At 35.5% G+C, this 20,895-nt stretch overlaps 2 protein-coding genes and 1 pseudogene across 2 annotated transcripts; all 3 read left to right on the top strand.

Annotated features, from left to right (window-relative positions):
- The first annotated feature begins 1,043 nt into the window (after positions 1-1,043).
- LOC132032625 (proline-rich receptor-like protein kinase PERK9) lies at positions 1,044-7,184 on the top strand. The gene is made up of 9 exons (XM_059422277.1): positions 1,044-1,115; positions 2,198-3,404; positions 3,817-4,221; positions 4,313-4,399; positions 4,531-4,601; positions 4,684-4,760; positions 4,863-5,010; positions 6,555-6,716; positions 6,816-7,184. Exons 2-9 carry the CDS (start codon positions 2,276-2,278, stop codon positions 7,014-7,016), a joined length of 2,280 nt encoding a protein of 759 aa, XP_059278260.1. The 5' UTR covers positions 1,044-1,115; positions 2,198-2,275; the 3' UTR covers positions 7,017-7,184.
- Positions 7,185-7,297: 113 nt separating this feature from the next.
- On the top strand, positions 7,298-7,429 carry LOC132035638 (U6 spliceosomal RNA; annotated as a pseudogene).
- Positions 7,430-9,736: 2,307 nt separating this feature from the next.
- On the top strand, positions 9,737-10,804 carry LOC132032623 (probable calcium-binding protein CML16). The gene has a single exon (XM_059422276.1). The coding sequence runs from the start codon at positions 9,964-9,966 to the stop codon at positions 10,447-10,449; it is 486 nt and encodes a 161-aa protein (XP_059278259.1). The 5' UTR covers positions 9,737-9,963; the 3' UTR covers positions 10,450-10,804.
- Positions 10,805-20,895: the final 10,091 nt, after the last annotated feature.

The following is a 20,895-nucleotide window of genomic DNA, read 5'->3' as shown; positions in this document are numbered from 1 at the left end:
ATTTTCTCAAATTTTTTGAATTGTTAATTATTGTAACTTACAGTACATTTTATGTAGTTTTTAATATGTAATTTTTTTTTTACAAAAATTAAAACTTTCATATCCGAATTCACACAAAACATTAGTCAATTTAACCCTAACTTTGTCATATAAAATGGAATGGCGTGAGCATCAAATAAAGATAAACTGCAGATATTTAATAAATCAGCCCAAAGTGGACTTAATAAAAGTCTTTTAATAAAATATTTCGATGAAAATATCTTTACCTTAAACCTTGATGAGGATAGGATCGAATTTACTCCAATTAGTAAATAATGTTGTGTTACACAACCTTGGACTAATCTGTACGCTAATTTTAACGTTGTAAAAAAGCAGATAGAGATTAATAGTGCAAGAATTAATTATACAGGAATTCATTATGTAATGTCTTAGTTATTTCATCTTCTATTCTACACAAAATTATGTACAAATTGACTCATATGATTTGATTATGTGAGATTGTAAACTAGTAATTAAACATCCGTAAATGGCTTGCTAAATTTTGTGTATAGCAATTTTAATTTATGAATAATTTACTGACAAGCGACCAAACGACCCCTTAATGTTTTCGAAGTCCCACTCACCACAATGACTAGACAATACTCCCTCCGTACATAATAAGTATCAACTTAGTCAAATACACGCATATTAAAAAATTAATAATGCAATATAAAATTTGCTAAATTATCCCTATATAATAAAAATAAATTACTTTTTCTTCAAGTAGTAATGTTTTTTATATTGAGAATCCAACAATACCAAGTTACTATATACTTTTTCAATCATTATTTAAATATTGCTTTAACTTATTAGTTTTTGTTTAAGGATAGAATTGGAAAAGACTAGTCAATTTATGTTTTATTTACTAAGCAAAATAAAATATTTTGACTAAGATGACATTTATTACAGGACAGGTACTACTGAAAAAACACACGTGTTGCCCTCCTAGATTTCATACTTGCCTATTGAAATTCTCTATTATATTATTAGGGTCGTTTTCAGTGTTGTTGTTAGTGCCACTACTGCACTGGTATGAATTCAGAGACCTCATTTTCCCACTGTTTTTGAGTATTTGAGTTTCTAAGGTTACTATAGAATAGTTGCTTTTTTTCCTTGTGGTGCTTCAAGATTGGCTCAAATTCTCATGCTTTTGTCTTGGCGGTGCCATGATAAGAATTCTATAGGATATATACTGACAATTGGATTCATTTCTTTGGTCTTCTGTTAAAGTGGATTTTCATTTTGAAAGCACAAATTCTTTATTATCCACAAGAAAATCCTGCATTTTTTTTTTTTGTGACTTTTGGTACTTTGGGTTTCAGATAATTCTTTTTTGGTCATTTGGGTATCTTTGTTTCCCCACATAGGTTGCTTGTGGGTGTTTATCTCAGATACAAAGCAGTAGAAATTTCCAGCATATTTTTGAGTGGATATTGGAAAAAAGATTGAATCTTGTTTTTGTTTTCAAAATCTTTGGGTAGTGAAGTGTAATGGTTGTAGGAATTGTGGAGGTGAATTGTTGAGGATCCTGTGTTTGCAAATTGTTGAATAAAAAAGAAGCAATTTTTACTGCACATTTGCAATAAATTTTTGAAGTCGAGTTCTGCTTACTGTGAACCAGCATATTTTTGAGTGGTTTTGGAGAAAGATTGAATCTTTCTTTTTGTTTTCAAAATCTTTAGTTTTTAACTTGGGTGGTGGAGTGTAATTGGCGTAAGTATTTTGAAGCTGAATTGTTGAGAATCTTGAGTATGCAAATTGTAGAGTAAGAGGAATCAATTTTTACTGCAGATTAGGGGATCTTGATTTGAAAGAATCAATTATAGAGCAAGTAGTAGAGTTTTTGTATTGCTGACTGACCAATGATGTATGCAGATTTTGATGCTATATAGTGAATGGTGTAAATTTAGTTGGCTTTTGGTGGTTGGTTGTGGTTATTTGTTTCACAAAGTGTTTGAAATTTGCAGTTGAGTTCTTCTTAAAACCAAACTCTTGAGTGCTGTGAACCAACAAATTTTTGAGTGGTTTTGGACAAAGATTGCATCTTGCTTTTGTTTTCAAAATCCTTGGTTTTAAATTGGGCAGTGGACTATAATTGCTGTAAGTATTGTGAACACAAATAGTAGAGTAAGAGGAAGCAATTTTTACTGCACATTAGGGGATCTTGATTTTGATACTATATAGTGAATGGTGTAAATTTTAGTTAGTTAAGCTTTTGGTGGTAGTGAGAATTCAGATGTCAATAGTTTCACCCCCTCCAAGTTCTTCTACATCATTTGCAGCTCCACCACCAACTGCTTCTAATTCTCCAGCACCTATATCTCAGCCTAATGAAAGCTCATCAACTGTTGCATCTCCACAATCTGCTCCTCCAATAGCATCAGCACCACTGCCTCCAACAAATATAACATTGCCTCCTCCTATAGCATCATCTCCACAGCCACAACCTCCACTTTCTACTCCAAAACCTCCTGCAGGATCTGCTCCTCCAATTAGTCCTCCACCTACACCGTCCGGTCCACCTGCTACCTTAACACCACCTCCATCTACTAGTCCACCTGTTAGTTCACCAGCACCTCCATCATCCAACATACCAACTAATCCACCATCACCACCTCAACTAAAACCAACTCGTCCTGCAGGTTCACCTCCATCACCATCGATTCATCCCCCTACATTATCACCTCCACCACCTGTGCAAAATCCGAAACCTCCTCCAACACCGCGATCGCCAGGGAATCCACAATCACCTTCACCGCCTTTGTCCAAGCCACCTGCGAACGCACCTCTATCGAAGCCACCAAAAAGTAATCCACATTCACCTTCACCGCCTTTATCCAAGCCACCTGCGAACGCACCTCCATCTAAGCCACCAAAAAGTAATCCACATTCACCTTCACCGCCTTTATCCAAGCCACCTGCGAATACACCTCCATCTAAGCCACCAAAAAGTACTCCAGATTCTCCATCCTTAGTCCCTCCGAAAAATTCACCCCCTTCACCAGCTTCATTACCTCCTAGTAATTCACCATCTTCTAGTTCCCCCCCTAAGGACTCATCCCTACCAACACCTACTGCACAATTGTCGCCACCTCAACCTACTCTTAGTCCTCCTTCACCGTCATTTCCTTCAGGCCACAATGACACTACTACTTCCAGTAACAGTTCAGCGGACAGATCAAAGGATGCAGGTGATGGAAGCATTGGTACTGGAGGGACCATTGCACTTGGCATCATACTTGCATTTCTGTTGCTTAGTATAATTGGAGCAGCAGGATGGTGCATATGGAAGCGAAAGAAAAAGGATTCAGGCCCGAGTGATGGTTATATCTTGCCAGTCACTCTGATCTCCTCTCCGAAATCAGGTAATGTTTGGATACTGTCAATGTTGTAGTATGTTGGTCGATGTTTTAGATGCTGCAAGCACCATTTATGTAATATTTGTCATTCAGATCTTTCAAATGAAATTGAGTAGATATGCAAATACTATTCTGTTGTTTAGGATGTTGTATTTGTTAGTTTGTTTAGTTCATATCTAAATAGGATTTATAGTTAGAATTATATAGAAATAGGTTTTCCAGTTTCTAATTAAAGTAAGCTTCGTGGTACCATTATAAGTTTTGTCATACTATTATAAAGAGGGATCCTGTTAGCTATTTTTCCTCACTGGAAAGATTTATTGAGATTCTGAATAAAATATATCTTCCTTCAAATTGGTATAAGTGAACATTGAGAAATTTATGAGATTCTGAAAAAAATATTTTCCTTCAAATTCAGGTTCTGCCTCATTAAAGGTCGGAGAATCAATACCTGAAATTGGAAATGGAGCTGACTCCAATATTGCAGACGGAAACACTGGTGGATTAGGGCATTCAAAGCCATGGTTTACTTTTCAAGAACTAGTTGAAGCTACTAATGGATTTTCGGAGCATAATCTATTAGGCGAGGGTGGATTTGGTTCTGTGTACAAGGGATGCCTAGCAGATGGGAGAGATGTAGCAGTAAAGAAGCTTAATATTTTCGGGAGCCAGGGGGAGCGTGAGTTCAGAGCAGAAGTTGAAATCATCAGTCGGATACATCATCGACACTTGGTCTCACTTGTAGGTTATTGCATTTATGAGAGCGGAAGGCTCCTTGTCTATGAATACGTCCCCAATGATACCCTTTACTTCCATCTTCACGGTAAATGTGGATCTTTTTAGGTTTCACAATTCGTTTTTGGCATTTGGTAACTAAATTCAGCTGTTAATACTTGCAATTTACAAAATCACAGCACAGGGGAGACCCGTTATGGATTGGGCAACACGTGTTAAAATTGCTGTTGGTGCAGCCCGTGGAATAGCTTATCTGCATGAAGATTGTAATTACTGTTTTCTTACTTACCTTATGTGCTATCCTTGTTTCTCCATTTCATTTCTTAAGTATAGATTTCTAATGTGATATTCGATTCTTGTTTTTTTATTTATTCATTTCTTTTTGTGCTGATGGCAGGCTGTCCTCGCATCATCCACAGAGATATTAAGTCGTCTAACATTCTTTTGGATAACAACTTTGATGCTCGGGTATGTCTAATTCCTCAAACTCCTTTATTTTACATTGTTTTTCTTGCAGGATGCCTTTTCAACTGATTCACTTTTTTCGCAGGTTGCTGATTTTGGATTAGCTAAATTAGCCCAGGATGCAAGAAGTCATGTTACGACCCGTGTTATGGGTACGTTTGGGTAGGTGCCTCTTCCAACATTGAAATCAAATAGAGCACAAGAAAATGTGCTGCTGTCTTTTTATTTGTCCATGTTTACTCTAATTTCTTGGTATGGATTTAGATACATGGCCCCTGAATATGCATCCAGTGGAAAGCTGACTGAAAAATCCGACGTATTTTCCTTTGGAGTTGTGCTTCTGGAGCTAATTACTGGACGGAAGCCTGTGGATACATCTCAACCTTTGGGAGAGGAAAGTCTAGTTGAGTGGGTATGTTTGTAGCCGACCTATCTCTCTTTTCCTCTTAAGTCCATAGCGACATGAGATCTCTTTCATTAGTATTTCTACACCTTCTATGAGAAATTGGATCAGAATTCTGTAGATCCTCATGTCATTTTTCTCACTGCATGAATTTGACTGCTGATGTTTGAAATATTACCATAATTACTCTACAGTAGGCATCAAGCTTATCCTTGCATATTGCACATTGCCATTGATCTGTTTTAAGTCCTTTTGATTTAGGTATTATTTTGAAATACTTTGAATTGCATTTCCATCTTGTATGATCAACCTTTTAACTAAGCATAGAGGTAACAATGTGATAAGTCAATAGTAAATTCAAACATACTCATTTGTGACCTTCAGCTTCATTAATTGTACTAAGTTAGCTGTGTTGGAGTGGACATCTGTAGATAAAATAGATGTAACACAATTGCTGCTGAACAGATTTATTTAATTATTTTCCTATCAACTGTATGGTGATGTTTAAAAACTGCGTAATTTGTGGAGCTCCTGGATATGATAAGTATGGTGGCTGATCAAAAGAGTGTTTTTATCTTGAAAATAATACGATGAGTGACAGACATGTCGTGAATTAATCTCATAACTGAAATTTAGAAGTTATAACAATTGTTTCAGTGCTATGTATTATGAGCACTTGTCTATGGCCTATGACACCAAAAGAGAATGTAAAGTTCTGTTATAGAAAAATTCTTAACAATATACATTTTACCTACTAAAGCAACCAAATAGATATACTAGTTTACATAGTCTTAGTCCTTTAAGTAATTTTGTGAGGTTCACCCGAATTAAATATTACAACCTTAACATGGACAGTTTGTAGCTCATACTCATGCATGATCTACTAATGCTTCAATCTATTTCTTTGTTCTTTACCAGGAAAAGGCCAAAATTTTACCTCATCTTTTATGGTCTTTCAGCTTTTCGTTCATAGTTGGAGGGACTAATGCTTCTTTCATTTGTCTCATAGCATTGAAATGAAATATATTTGAAGGATAACTCTCTTCTCCCATTCCCTTGAGTCTCTATATTAAACATCTCGGTTGCACTTAGCAGCATAGCTGAATCTGTCAGAAAAAATAGAAGTCTCACTGAGTGCATCAGATCAATTTTTTAATTGAGTATTTCCGTTGCCTTGGATGTCCTGCTCACTTAGATCTAATAAGGCAGACATTTTACTTTGATTTCTCCCATGAAGGATTCTGTCTTCACTTTTTATACCCTATTCTGTGATACGGTCGTACAATGGTCTGATTTGGTTACAGATAGTATTGAAAATTATGCAGTCAGTCGTGTAATTTCAATCTTTAGCACCTGAAACATTGAGGTCAGGTTGCTTTTGTAACAAGAAAGCAACACAACAGAAGTTGTCTGCTTAAATTTCATGGCAACTGTCTGAACTTTGAAACTCAACAACCATTTAATTTGGTCATTAGAGAACCAAAAACCAATAACAGTAGAAACGGTAAGCTTACATTCTTCCACTGACTATACTTTTGTTTGATCGCTTCCAGGCTCGACCTTTGCTTGGTGATGCGCTTGAAAAAGAGGAATTTGATCAGTTGACAGATCCTCGCCTTGAGAAGAACTATGTTGACAGTGAGATGTTTCAAATGATTGAGGTCGCTGCAGCTTGTGTGCGTCACTCAGCTGCAAAGAGACCAAGAATGGGACAGGTCACTTCTTTTACTTTACTGGAAACTAATACACGAACAACTATAAGTCTTTAATAATGGAAGGACATTAATATTATCATCATGCATATGCTTTGGCAGATCATGAGAGCTTTTGATAGCATGCTTATGTCTGATCTGACAAACGGGATGAAAGTTGGTGAAAGTGCAATATATAACCCTGCTGAGCAATCTGCACAAATAAGAATGTTTCGGAGGATGGCATTTGCTAGTCAGGATCTTACTTCAGATTTTTCCAGTCAAGGCACCCATTATAGTAGCGAGTTGGCTGAACATGTTTAGAGGATATACTCACTGTTGTATGAAATCTGTTAATATATCAAAAGCTGCTTAGCTGAGAGGTTCAATCATTAAGTTTTGTAAGTAGGTCTTTTTTTTGGCTGACATACATGTAATCCTCAATTTTGATGGCAATTTTTTTCTGTAAGTAAGCGGATATTTTTATTGTCATCTCCAACTTTTTTTTTTTTTTGAAATTTTTGTTCTTTCAAGAGTTCATTTATTTCCTTTCTTGTTCAAAGAGGTCATAATGCAAGTGTTGATGAAATTGCACAGGCCCTCCGGTCCTTTCGGGGATGTCTGATAAAATTGGAATGATGTAGAGAAATAAGAATGGACATCTGTTTGGAACGATATTGATTAACATGATCCCTGCGCAAGGATGATACACAAATCAAGAAATTGTCCCCTTCTCCTCCTCCCTCGTCTGTTTCCCAAATCAATCTTCTTTTTGAAACAAAATGGAAAAGAGAAAGCAAAACCAAGAAAGAAGTTATGAACGAAAGAAAGCCAATATTAGGCAACAGCAATTTGGAGGACTTTTCTCACAAAGGTGAATTTTCTTTTGGAAGCTTCTTTGGCAGGAATAAAGAAGAGGCCTTAGTGCAAGGTATGCTGGAAGTTGATTGTGATGTATTTGGTCATCACTTGACGCATTTGACTCTTTCTTTGTTACTTTTTTCATCTTTATGCATCTAGTTAGAAGGGGTGGTTCAAATTAACGTCAGGTTGAACTCACTAAATGGGGAAACGCTTTTTATTAGGAGTCTCTCTTTTCTTTAGAGACTCGAACCTAAAATGTCTAGTTAAGGTTGGCAAAAATCTCATTCTTCCTACCACAATTTCTACCGTCTTAACGGTATCTCATTGGTAATTAGATTATTAACTTAATCTCTGTGCATAAAGCAAATACAAATATCTCCAACTATTAGATTTATCCAAACAAAATAATATTCGAACATCTTCAACTTGAAAGGCTCCTTAGTCAATTAATCCATTTCTATTTATATATGCTACAGGTCTTTAGACCAATCCCTACTAAAAATATCAATCTTCCATATTAGAACAAGTGTAAACATTTTTAGATCGTTAATTTATTGTAATTATATGAATTATTACTACAACAATCATTATGCTTCAATGCCAAATAAGTTGGTATTGTTTATATAAATTCTCCTTTGATCATATGACATCATTTAAATTATTTCATATTAATATTATGCAAATACGAATAAAAACTATTAGACGTTCTCTATATTTTCCAAATGTATAAATCTCTGAAAGGCTAAACTACTACAATAAAAGTGGTAACATGTTTAAAACACATTCCAAACTAATATATATTGCTTATATAGTAGATCTTTTTTCCATTGTGCTATATTATTATTTAAATCTGCATAAATCCCTAGAGATTGTAGTCCTCTCAGACAATTTTCTCCAATGTGATTTTAGGTTTACATCGTCCTCTTTTAACACCTTACTCACTATAGTTTCATACTTATGCATCGAGAGGTCAAAGCTTGACATGACCAAACCATCTCAAGCGAGATTCTCTTATTTTATCCCTCGATGTGAGGTACTTGAAACTTCTCTCGTGGATGTGACCATTTCTAATCTTATCTAATCTTGTATGACCATGTTTTCCATCTTAGCATTTATATATACATTCATCTTGTGGAATATGGTAAAGTTTAGCAGCCCGTTTAGCATTGTTGGTCTTACAATTGTTATATAAAAGTTAGCTACCGCTTTGGTAGGTATTCTTCTTCTGTAAATGTTGTAAAACAAGAATTCCAATGGAAAAGTATGCGAGTTAGACTACCCATAAATAACTTGAATATAGATATGTGTATATATATATATATATATATATTTTTTTTTTTTTTTTTTTTTTTTTGCAACAAACATAGATATTCCATAGATTATTTTTTTCCCAACAAACGTAGACATTCCTTAGAGATCTTCTGTTTTCAGGCTCTAGCTTTTTTTGATAGTTGATTCAGTCGTGCTAGTGCTCGAGATTGAATTGATTTTTTTTTTTTTTCAACTTTCTTTAAACGAGGAATTGAAATTTCTCACTGTGATTAAATTGACCACTTGACAATAATCATTTTGTTCCTTACCTTTCCCCCTCTTTCCCTCTCTTTTTTAATTCGTTATCTTCTAGTGCTTTTTTTGGGTTTTCGTTAACGGTTTCACCATCCATTCATTGAATGACAAACTGTCATTTTGTCACTGTCGGTGGCAGCCATGAACTTAATTAATCAACACAGTATTTCTGCGATTCAGAAAAAAAAAAAAAAAAAAAAAAAAAAAAAACAAAACAAAACAAAAAAACTACTATAACATTAAACAATTTAACCTTCGTATGAGCAAAGTTGGATTCAAATCAAAATTTTACACTTTATGAATTCAGCCTTTTAGATTTTAAACGCATTATATTTTTCAAATTATGAACTAATAGTTATTATTTATTAAAATTTTATAAATCACGTTGAAAGTACTAAGTTCAAATGAACATGAATGCGGTGCTCTAAAATTGCATCCGCCCTCTTGATGTAAGAAAATTACATCTTATCCAAAACTAATTGTTTTAAGATCAGTTACAATAAAATTTAACTACATCCGACAACTACGTTAAACCAATAATCATAATCTTTTTATATCACATCAATATATTTATAGGCAAGAACTTTCCTCTACAATTTCCTTCTCCCAACCCCCACGTCAACTTTTTTCCTTTCTCTTTCCTCCACTTGCTCTCTTTTCCCTCACACGGTTTCTCTTTACATCATTAAATCCAAAAAAAAAAAAAAACAAGAAAACACAACTTGACTTGACACATCTATAACAAAAAAAATACATCTCAAGTTCTTCAATCCTCCCATTCTATTTTTCTATATAGCAAGGTATCATTACGAGCTCAATATATAATATATACGTTTGTAGGATGGCTAGTCTTCAATCCGATCACCAACTCAAACAACTCAAAGAAATATTCAAGCGATTCGATCTTGATCACGATGGAAGCCTCACACAACTAGAGTTAGCCGCTCTCCTACGTGCACTTGGCCTCAAGCCAACGGGTGATCAAATCCATGCATTACTAGCAAACATGGACAATAATGGCAACGGGCTCATTGAATTCGATGAGCTCGTAAATGCCATTATGCCCGACATGAATGCAGAAATCTTGGTAAATCAAGAACAACTCATGGAGGTTTTCCGATCGTTCGATCGAGATGGTAACGGATACATCACGGCTGCTGAGCTGGCTGGCTCAATGGCAAAAATGGGACGTCCATTAACGTACAAGGAGTTGTCTGATATGATGCAAGAAGCTGATACGAATGGTGATGGTGTTATAAGTTTTAATGAGTTTGCTAATATTATGGGAAGATCTGCGGCTGATATTCTTGGATTAACTGTTTCCTGATCAGAGATGGATTCAAGATTTGAATTTTACGGGTTTAAAATTGGAATTCCACCGCATCCCGCCTAATTTATTAGGTTTGAAATCTATTGTTTTTACTTCTTTATTAGGTTTTTTAACAGATTTATGTACAAAGTCTGAATCAAAGCTAATGATTCGAATAAACCCGTAGCTCTTTCACTAGATCCGTCTCTGCTCCTAATTAAATGGTGGTTTATTTAGCGGTATCTTAGAGCGGTTTTCCGGTTTGTTTTACAATGGGATATTTTATTTTGTGTCATTTTCATGTAACATGGATTAACTGTTTTCTAATCATAGATGGATTCAATATTTGAACTTGACGAGTTTAAATTCGAAATTCTACTATCCTATATGTTTTTGTGGGAAACTGATTCGTAACCTATTATTTGTACATATTTAGTAAAAAAAAAAAAAAAAACTATCGTGATTTCGATTGAACCCGTAGATCTTTCACTAGATCCGCCTCTACTCCAAATAAAATAGCGGTTTATTTACTGGTATCTTAGAGCGGCCGGTATGTCTTAAGGTGGGGTTTTTTTTTTTTTTTTTTTTTTTGGTGTCATTTTCATGTGACATGGTATCATTAATTAACATTAAAAGTTATTGTTGGTTGATCAGTTGTAGAAGATGACTTTGATGACTTGGTCCAATTGATGACCTTTGTGGTGTTGTGATTGTACATATTTTGTGCATTGATTCTTTCTTTGCATCTTAGTCTTTCTTTTTTATTTTTTTAGCTTTTGTGTATTTTAGATCAGGTCATTGGATCCTTTATGTGTATGACCAAGAAGATTCTCCATAGGTTTTTTGTATCTATCTTTTTAACTTTTTAACTTTATTTTCTTGTACATGGATTTGTGTATATGCGTGAAAGGGACTTCTTATTAGTAATTGAAAATTGAATAATATGCAATGTATGCATGAAAAGTCAAAGAGGGTTTCTTTTGGACCACTTGTATTACATGAGACAAACATTATCTCCGCAAGATCTTAATATAGGTATAGGGCAAACAACCAAAGTTACAGTGAGGCCTAGTTACCTTCATTCTTAATTAAAAATTTCGAGTTTTTGAGAATGAAATTGTTTTTTGTAAGGGAGTATTTTATGCCAAAATGGGATTTCTCAAAATAAATTAGGACTAATCCGACCCAAAAATGAGTTACAGACATTGAAGGGGAAACAAAAAATAAGTACTAAGCAAGAATACTGGCTAAGAATATACTATTAGATGTTAGTTCATCTGTCTATTCATTTTATGCAACATTATTACTTTTGAGAAATCAAGAAATATTTTTAATAATGACTTTTTAAATATTTGTAAACTCGGAAAATAGATACTCTAATTCACATAAAAAAAATTAAGTAATTTTGATCCCTGTACAGGAACTTTACATAAATAAGGGCGCATATATAGTGGCACATATTATATGAGACCACCTCGGTTATTGGGGAAGACAAACTGGAAATCTTGACGGTGATTAAATGATATGGTCTTAAGATTCCCTTAGTGTTCTTTTTTGGGGGCATAATATCGCCGAAATTTCTGAACTTGACGATTAGAAATACTCATTTGTTTCAATTTATGTGACACACTTTTATTTTTAGTCTATCTAAAAAAAAAAAAAAATCACATTTTCATACTTAGAAACAATTTAATTTAATTAAATGATTTACAACTACATGTTTATCTAAGTCTTGTTTTTACCATAAATTTCAAAAGTCTTCTTTCTTTCTTAAACTCTGTGCCTAAGAAGGAAGTACTCAATATGCGTATAGGCAAATCACTTCGAAATGGAGCAAGAGCTATAGTATATATAAAGTCATGAGAAGGGGCGAAGCTACCCATGCCTGAGGGGTGTCAACGACACCTCTTCGTCGAAAAATTACATTGTATAGATAGGTAGAATTTTGGTTTTATAGCTATATATATCAGTGTTGACACCCCTTGACATAAGCTAAAGGTTTAGCTCACTAGTTAAGGGGTTGCAAAAATTTCGTAAGGTTCCGTGTTCGAACCTGGATTGTGACATAATTGTATTTTTTGACACCTTTTAATATGAATCCTAGCTCCCCCACTGGTCATGAGAAGATGTTCAGGTAAATAGTACCAATTCAAATAAAGTCAATGAATTCAAGTAAGCATTTCATATCATCAAAGCGTTTAATGTAAGCACAATATGTTTCATTGGCATAGCTATATTCTTTAAGGTGTGACTAGAGACATTTAATTCATAGTCTAAATGTCTGCATCTCAAGAGTTTCAAAACCATTTAGATAATGTCACAACTAGACTTATGATTCACTGAAGTAGGAAATCATGGAACTGGCCATCCTCCTAAACAGTTAGGTGGCACACCATAGAAAGAACTCACAGGACTAATTAACCTTTAGATCAGTTAATCCAACACAAACATCTTGTAAGTAAGTTCTATATTAAAGTCGTCGCATTTTAGCCGAACTCAATCACTTATTTCAAATAGCTTCAAGGCTCATTTAATCTCTTTGAAAAATTATGAAATGAGAATCACCATTTTTCAATTATGCTTCATTTCGAAAGCGTGGCATTTAGCTGAATTCCATTCCCTTTTGTTGCTCTCAAATGCACACGCAAGTATACGTGGTCGTACAAGTAATATAGGATTTTTAAGTCCAGATATCGATCCCACAGAGACTTATGATAAACCGTCAACTAAATTAAACTAATGCTAATTATCTAAATAAGATATAAAATCCAAATTTATATTTATAAACTAAATAAAAATAAAAGAAAACAAATAATGAACTTCAACCAAGAAAGAACAGATTTTTATCGGAGAAGAGATAGATCTTAGGCTATGATCACTAACAATCCAGTTGAGTCTTCAAATCGTTCTACCTATCGGTTACTAGTTGACGGGTTAATTATAACTTTATGAGTATCTTCCGAGTTGCCTACAATCTTGTAGATGCTATATAACGCCTATATTCCTATGGTCGCCAGAGGTAACAAGAACGCATTTAATTCTCCATATTCAACCAAGTAAGGCTAAAGGGTATGTTCCTATCCTCAGTAGCGAAACGATTACTCGAACAAGTTGTATTTATTCTTATTACGCATGCAAATCCCCTTTCCCAAGTTCAATTCACCTGCCACAGATAGTGTTTAACTATTTCGTCAAATAATCAAACAATTAAGACCAAGAATAAATAAATAACCCAAAGATGGAAAATCAATAGATATAAAAGATAATCAAACGTCAACTTTCATGTTTGAGCCAAAACCCTAGAACTAAATGACATGATCTTAATGTGACTCTTTCTTATTCTGTAATTGGGATTAATTAGCATAATTAGTGTTGGAATAATTAGCTAATTCGAATTAAAAGGTGGTAATTAGCTGGCAGTTGATGCCCAGAAATCAGTTAGGAAAAGTAGTTAGTGGCGCGTGAGCCACACGCACCTGTTCAAAAGTTAGTTACAACAGTTTTTGGCGCCTGATCTGTGGTTATATAGAACCAGTCCAGATTCATTGTATTTCCTTATGCTTTTGAAAACGAAATAAGAATTCCCTTTGCTTATCATTGTTAATCACAATTTAAAGCTCAACTTGAGCTTCTGAGTGCATCTGTTCAAGAGAGATCAATTCCTCTCTTTAGGATCATTCATTTCCTTTCTAATTTTGTCCTCAAATTTCTAGTACACATCATTGGTATCAGAGCCTTGATTCTCTGACCTGTAACCATGGGAGATCACAATACTCGAATGCAGGAGTTAAGAAGAGAAGTTGACACACTAAAAGGGTCCATGGAAGGAGTTGTTACTTCAGTTGCAGAAATGCAGCAGTCTGTGGATGAAAAAGTAGCATAGGCAATTGATGAGATCAAACGATTATTGATGGGAACCATGAACCCTGAAATCAACCCTATTCCTCAAGTTAATTTAGATGAAGAGGAAGCTCAAGGTGAAACTGGATATAGAGGGAATAGAAAGTGCAATGGTGCAATGGAAGAAGGAAACTGTAGAGGTAATGAGAGGATCAAAAATCAGAAGTTCACCAATCACAATTATCAAATGGAATTTCCCAAGTTTGATGGATCTGGATTGAAGGATTGGCTATACAAAAGTGAGCAGTTATTTGAAGTGGATGAAACTCATGAGGATTCCAAAGTGAAGATAGCTTCCTGTAGATTGGAAGGTAGAGCATTGCAGTGGCATCAAGCCTACATGAAGCAAAGATTAACCAGAGATTGGCCAAGATGGGGTGAGTATGTTAGATGCTTATATTCGAGATTTGGATCTGAGCTCTTTGATGATCCTATGGGTGACTTTAAAGACTTAAGGCAGGTTAATTATGTTCAAGACTATGTTGAAATTTTTTATGAGTTACTTACTAGAGTAGATTTGTCTGAGGAGTATGTGGTGAGTTGCTTTGTGAGGGGATTGAAACCTGAGACTGGAATGACAGTTAAGATGTTAGGACCAAGAAGTTTGTCTAAGGCCATTAGCCTGGCAAGAATTCAAGAGCAGGCCCTAGAAATCCAACAACAAGTTTTTTTTTTTTCAAAAGTTTAACTTGACAAACTCTAGAAACACCACCAGATTTGCATCACCTTTCCAAAATTCTAATCAACCCTACCCTAAACCACATAACACCTCTAGACCCCTAAAGGCTTTCAAACCTATGAATAAATATTGCAACTAGCTCTAATGTTGCAATCAATTCTAAACCAGTCTTTAAGAACCCAAAATTACAAACTCCTGCTGAGATGGAAGAGAGAAGAAGTAAGGGCTTATGTTATAACTGTGATGAGAAGTATTCCTTTGGTCATGTTTGTAAGAGGAAGAGGCAACTGTTTTCCATGGAAGTGGAAGATTATGAAGATCCACTAGAAGCAGATGAAGATGTGAGGATGGATGCAAGTGAGATGTTGGCTGTAATGGCTTAAGGATTGGAGACAAATGCTGAGGGATCCATTTTACATCATGTATCAATGCATGCCATGACTGGCACTCATGACTTCAGGACCATGAGAGTCACAGTTTCTGTAAGGGGCAAGGTCATCAAAGTCTTGATTGACACTAGCAAACATAACTTTTTGGATTACAATACTGCCAAAAGGCTAGGTTGTGGGTCAACTTCCATAGCTCCTTTTAATGTGTCCATAGCTGATGGTAACAAGGTCCCAAGTCAATATGTATGCAAGAAAGTAGAGTGGAAGATGCAAGGAGTTGGTTTTGACTCAGATATGTTGATACTGCCTATTGGAGGTTGCAACATGGTGCTTGGTATTCAATGGTTAATCACCTCGGGAGATATCATGTGGAATTTCAGGAAGCTGAAAATGGAATTTAGTGTCAAGGGAAAAAGGTGTCACCAGAGGTGCACAACCACTACAGCCAAGATGATTCCAGCTGGACAGATGGATAAACTCTTAGCACAACCTGCTGATCTTTATATGATCTCAGTTGGCATGCTCATGAAAGAAGGGCAGGATAGAGGAATCAGTCTGTGTTCTATGGAAGGTGGGGATGTTGAGGATGAACAGAAACAGGAATTAACTGCAGTCTTGGACAAATACATAGATCTGTTTGAAACCCCCACTGGACTGCCTCCTTCTAGGGGACATGATCATAGAATCATCCTTAAGGAAGGTACTTCACCCATTAATATCAGACCCTATAGATATCCCACTGTACAGAAGAATGAAATTGAGAAGATGATTGATGAAATGCTAGGCAGTGGGGTGATCAGGAACAACACTAGCCCCTAATCTTCACCTATTGTTATGGTAAAAAGGAAATATAGATCATGGATGATGTGTGTTGACTACGGGGAGTTAAAAAACTTCACTGTTAAAGATAAGTTTCCAATCCCTATTATTGAGGAACTGCTAGATGAATTGCATGGGGCCAAATTCTTTTCCAAACTAGACTTTATGTCTGGTTATCATCAAATTAGAATGTTTGAGCCTGATATTCCAAAAACTGCTTTTAGGACACACCATGGCCATTATGAATTTTTAGTTATGCCCTTTGGCCTTACCAGTGCCCCATCAACTTTTCAAAGCTTACTGAACCAGATTTTTCACCCCTATCTCAAAAAATTTATCCTTGTTTTCTTTGATGACATACTCATTTACAGTTCTAGTTGGCCTGATCACTTATCACATCTAGAGGAAGCTTTTAACATATTGAGAAGTAATGTCCTCTTTGTGAAGAAGAGTAAGTGTGATTTTGGAGTACTTAAGATTGACTACTGGGGACATGTGATCTCTAAAGGAACAGTAGCAATGGACCAACACAAGGTGGATTCTGTATTGTAATGGCCTCAGCCTAAAACCTTGAAGGGGTTAAGAGGGTTCTTGGGGTTGACTGGTTGTTATAGGAGGTTCATTCAAGGTTATGGAACCATTGCTAGGCCCTTGCATGATTTATTAAAGAAGAGTAGTTTCCATTGGAATCCTGATGCCACATTAGCTTTTGAGAAGCTGAAACTAGCTCTTACTTCTGCCCCAATCTTAGCTCTTCCTGATTCTTCTAAAGATTTCACTATTGAAATAGATGCTTTAGGCTATGGTATTGGTGCTGTTCTAGCCCAAGATAACAAACTTATTGCATTTTTCAAGCAAGGGGTTGTCCACTAGAAATATGGCCTTATCTGTGTATGAGAGATAACTCCTGGCATTGGTGACTGTAGTTCAAAGGTGGAGACCCTACTTGCTTGGCAAACACTTTGTCATCAAGACTGATCACCACAGTCTTAAGTGCTTGCTGGAGCAAAGAATCTCCACCCCAAGCCAACAAAAGTGGTTAATCAAGTTGCTTGGTTATGACTATTCCATCATGTATAAAAAGGGTAAGGAGAATGTTGCTGCTGATGCTTTATCTAGGCAAGGAGAATTTATCCAGCTTTACAGCATCTCAGGTGTACTATCACCATTGATTGAAGAGGTAAAGATGTCTTGGTCCACTGATCCTCATCTACAGAAATTAATACATGTTATTCAGTCCAATGCTCCTCCAAAGCCTTATTACCAGCTTACTGCTGGCATTCTGAGCAGAAAAGGAAGGATTATGGTGGGGGCTGACCCTCAAATAAGAAGGAAGTTATTGTTGCAATTCCATGCTAGCTCTGTGGGTGGTCATTTTGGTATCTCAGCTACTTGTCATACACTGAAACAAGAGTTCTATTGGAAGAAAATGAAGCAGGATGTTTACAGCTTTGTGAGGGAATGTGACACTTGCCAAAGGTGTAAGAGTGAGAATGTGGCTTATCCTGGCCTGCTTCAACCCTTGCCCACACCTGCGAAAGTATGGCAAGACATCTCTATGGACTTCATAGAGGGATTGCCAAAAGCTGCTGGTAAAGAAGTCATTTATGCAGTGGTGGATAGACTGAGTAAGGCAGCTCATTTCATGCCTCTTAAACATCTATATTCTGCTTTGGCTGTGGCTCAGGTATTCATGGTTGGTGTTTTTAAGTTGCATGGCATGCCAAAAACCATTGTCTCTGATAGAGATCCTATCTTTGTTAGCAAGTTTTGGCAAGAACTTTTCACTCTGCAGAAGGTTTCCTTACTCACTTCTAATGCTTACCATCCCCAGACTGATGGTCAAACTAAAGTTGTTAATAGATGTTTGGAGTGTTATTTGAGGTGTATAACATTTGAGAAACCTAAGGATTGGCCTAGGTTGTTGGGGCTTGCTGAATGGTGGTATAACACTTCACCCCATTCTGCCATTAACATGACTCCCTATGAAGTTGTTTTTGGTCAGAAACCCCCTCCATTACTCCCCTACTCTCCCTTTGATTCCAAACTAGATGTTGTTGATAGGAGCTTGCAGGCTAGAGAAGCCACTCTCAGGAAATTGAAATTTCATCTCAGCCTGGCCCAAAATAGGATGAAGATGCAGGCTGATAAACACAGAACTGAGAGGTCTTTTAATGCTGGTGATTGGGTGTTTGTTAAGCTGCAATCCTATAGACAACTTTCCCTCAAAGATCACTCCTTTCAAAAGCTCTCCTTTAAATTCTATGGTCTCTTTCAGGTCCTTGCTAAGATTGGATTTGTTGCATACACCCTTGCATTACCTACAGGCTGTAGGATTCATCCAACATTTCATATTTCTCAATTGAAGAAAAAGTTAGGTTCTAATGCTGCTTCTACCATCCTCCCTGAAGTTCACTCAGATTCTGGTCACATTCTATTAGCACCTGAAGCTATCCTTGACAGAAGAGAGGAAGGACTGTTACTCAAGTTTTAGTCAAGTGGTTGAATTCTGCTGATGAAGACTGTTGACACCCAATTTTGTCTCACTTTTCCTCTAATCGATTTCCTTGTGCTTCCTAGTAATTAATAATCTATTTGTTTACCCATCATTGTAATTGTTACCGTTTTTACTACTGCTATTTATATTGGTAGTACCATTATTATTACTCTTATTATTAATATTAGCATTAGTATTATTATAATTACATCTCGTTATCATTTTTAGTATTACTAAGACAGTTATTGTCGTTGCGCGAATAGTACATTTATAGTTTATATTACTACTATTATTAATTCATTAGTATTTTTATATGTAAATTTTCTAGTTTATATTTTTATTTTGGCCATGTTATATATATATATTAGTAAATAGTATTATATGTTATAAGTATAACATGTATAAATTATTAAGATAAGGAAGCCCAAGAAAATGTTTAAGGTAGGGAAAGAACACTATTTTCGCAGCCCAAATGTATCTTCCATAAATATACCACATGGCCCATTTACACTCATCTGAAATGACCCATTAAGTTAGCCCATTTGACACCCTAAAACCTAATCTTATTCTCAGCTGCATTCACCCCAAGCCTCTTCTTGTCTCATTTTAGGCAAATATTTGACCTTCCTCTCTCTGATGAAGAAAATAGCTTCACCATTTTAGTGCAAAATTTGTCCTTCTCTCTCATATTTTCGAATTCTCCCACCTAAACGTCAAAAACTTCGGTATTATGTTGACCAAATTGCTGCAATTCTGAAGAGAAAGGACAATTCGTTTCAGCCTTTTCTGCCATATTTTGGATCATTCTTGAGCAAATTTTGATATTCAAATGGCCATATCTCAAATCCCGCCCAAAAAAAAAAAAAAAAATTGATTGAGAGTTGAAACCATAGTTGTTCATCTATAAATACTATCCTTAAGACCTCAGCCAACCATCTTTTCATCCCTGTGGTTCTAGACAGCTTAGACATCATAATATTTCTATTATCTTTGTCCAAATACTCTAAAAAGAAATTTAACTCTCTGTAATCTTTCGATCTCGGTTTAACTCAAGCTAGTTCGTATTTCGATCTCGTTCGTAAAGTAGTAGACTTGAAATCTCAAAGCTCAGTTCACTGCACCCAAAACAGGTAAATCCGACTCCACTCTGTTCATTTTTTTTTTTTTTTTTTTTGTTGTTAAGACACTATGTTTTAGAAATCATGCTTATTTTTGCACTACTGAATGTTCCTTACGTTTGTTGGTTCATTTTGTTGTAAATCTCGAATAGCATCCAAAATAAACATGGTGGATTCCCCTATTTTTTTTTAAATGTTACTGGAAGTTAGTTTTTTTTTTTGTTTTTTTTTTTTGCTCTTAAACAAACCGTGTTAATGGAAATAGTTAGAATGTAGTAGTAGTTATACGTTGTGGAAAATTCTGACTTTTATACCTTCTAGCTTCTACGATCTATAGTGTTGCCTAAATATATTTTAAGCTAATATCTTGTTCATCTAAAAAGCATGCCACCGTTAGTCTTAATTTAGAGGTTCTTCACTGTTCTAGTTAAAAAATATGTGTATGTGTTTAAAAAAGAAATGCTTCCTTTTTCTATGAATCATGCTATTTTCATGTATTGGAAGAAATTCTACTTTTGTGGAAAATATGGATGTGGAAAGTACTATCAGTTAAAATCTTATTTTTGAATTTGCCCAGATTTATTTATGCTAAAAAGAATAACTTAAAAGTATTCATTACATACATGCACTTCATTAGCACCTATCTGCACGTTAGTAGGCACGATTAAGAGTATCTTTTATTTTTTTAAATTTTTTGGCTCACTGTGCTATCTTAAATGCTCGCATTCCGAAGTCCCGTTGCTGTGCATGACGATAGGACTAAGTAGACTCCAGGAACTTTTAATAGTAGTATGCGTTAATTAAATGCTCAAATGGTCATAATGTTTGCTGTTTCTAACATCTGTACTCACACTTAATGTATGTATGTGGTACTTGAAATTCATATTAGTTCAATTTTGGCCAAACCCATCGACAGACATCTGTGGTTGTCCACTTCTTTCACTTGAGCATCTAAAGTGACCCTTGTTCCATTTAAACACTTCAGGTGGGTCATTCCTATTCCACTTAGACACTTTTTGCACTGTTATCGGAGTAAAATCAACACCAAAAGGGGCGTCACCT

The sequence above is a fragment of the Lycium ferocissimum genome, chromosome 10 (genome assembly GCF_029784015.1).
Source record: "Lycium ferocissimum isolate CSIRO_LF1 chromosome 10, AGI_CSIRO_Lferr_CH_V1, whole genome shotgun sequence".
Classification (NCBI taxonomy): Eukaryota; Viridiplantae; Streptophyta; class Magnoliopsida; order Solanales; family Solanaceae; genus Lycium; species Lycium ferocissimum.
This window is presented reverse-complemented; position numbering and strand designations above follow the sequence as displayed.

Bases quoted from the DNA above. Each gene is read 5' to 3' on its own strand.
- LOC132032623 (XM_059422276.1), top strand. From the start codon at position 9,964: ATGGCTAGTCTTCAATCCGATCACCAACTCAAACAACTCAAAGAAATA.
- LOC132032625 (XM_059422277.1), top strand. From the start codon at position 2,276: ATGTCAATAGTTTCACCCCCTCCAAGTTCTTCTACATCATTTGCAGCT. The intron at 3,405-3,816 runs GTAATGTTTGGA...CTTCAAATTCAG, and splicing joins GATCTCCTCTCCGAAATCAG to GTTCTGCCTCATTAAAGGTC. The intron at 4,400-4,530 runs GTAATTACTGTT...TGCTGATGGCAG, and splicing joins AGCTTATCTGCATGAAGATT to GCTGTCCTCGCATCATCCAC.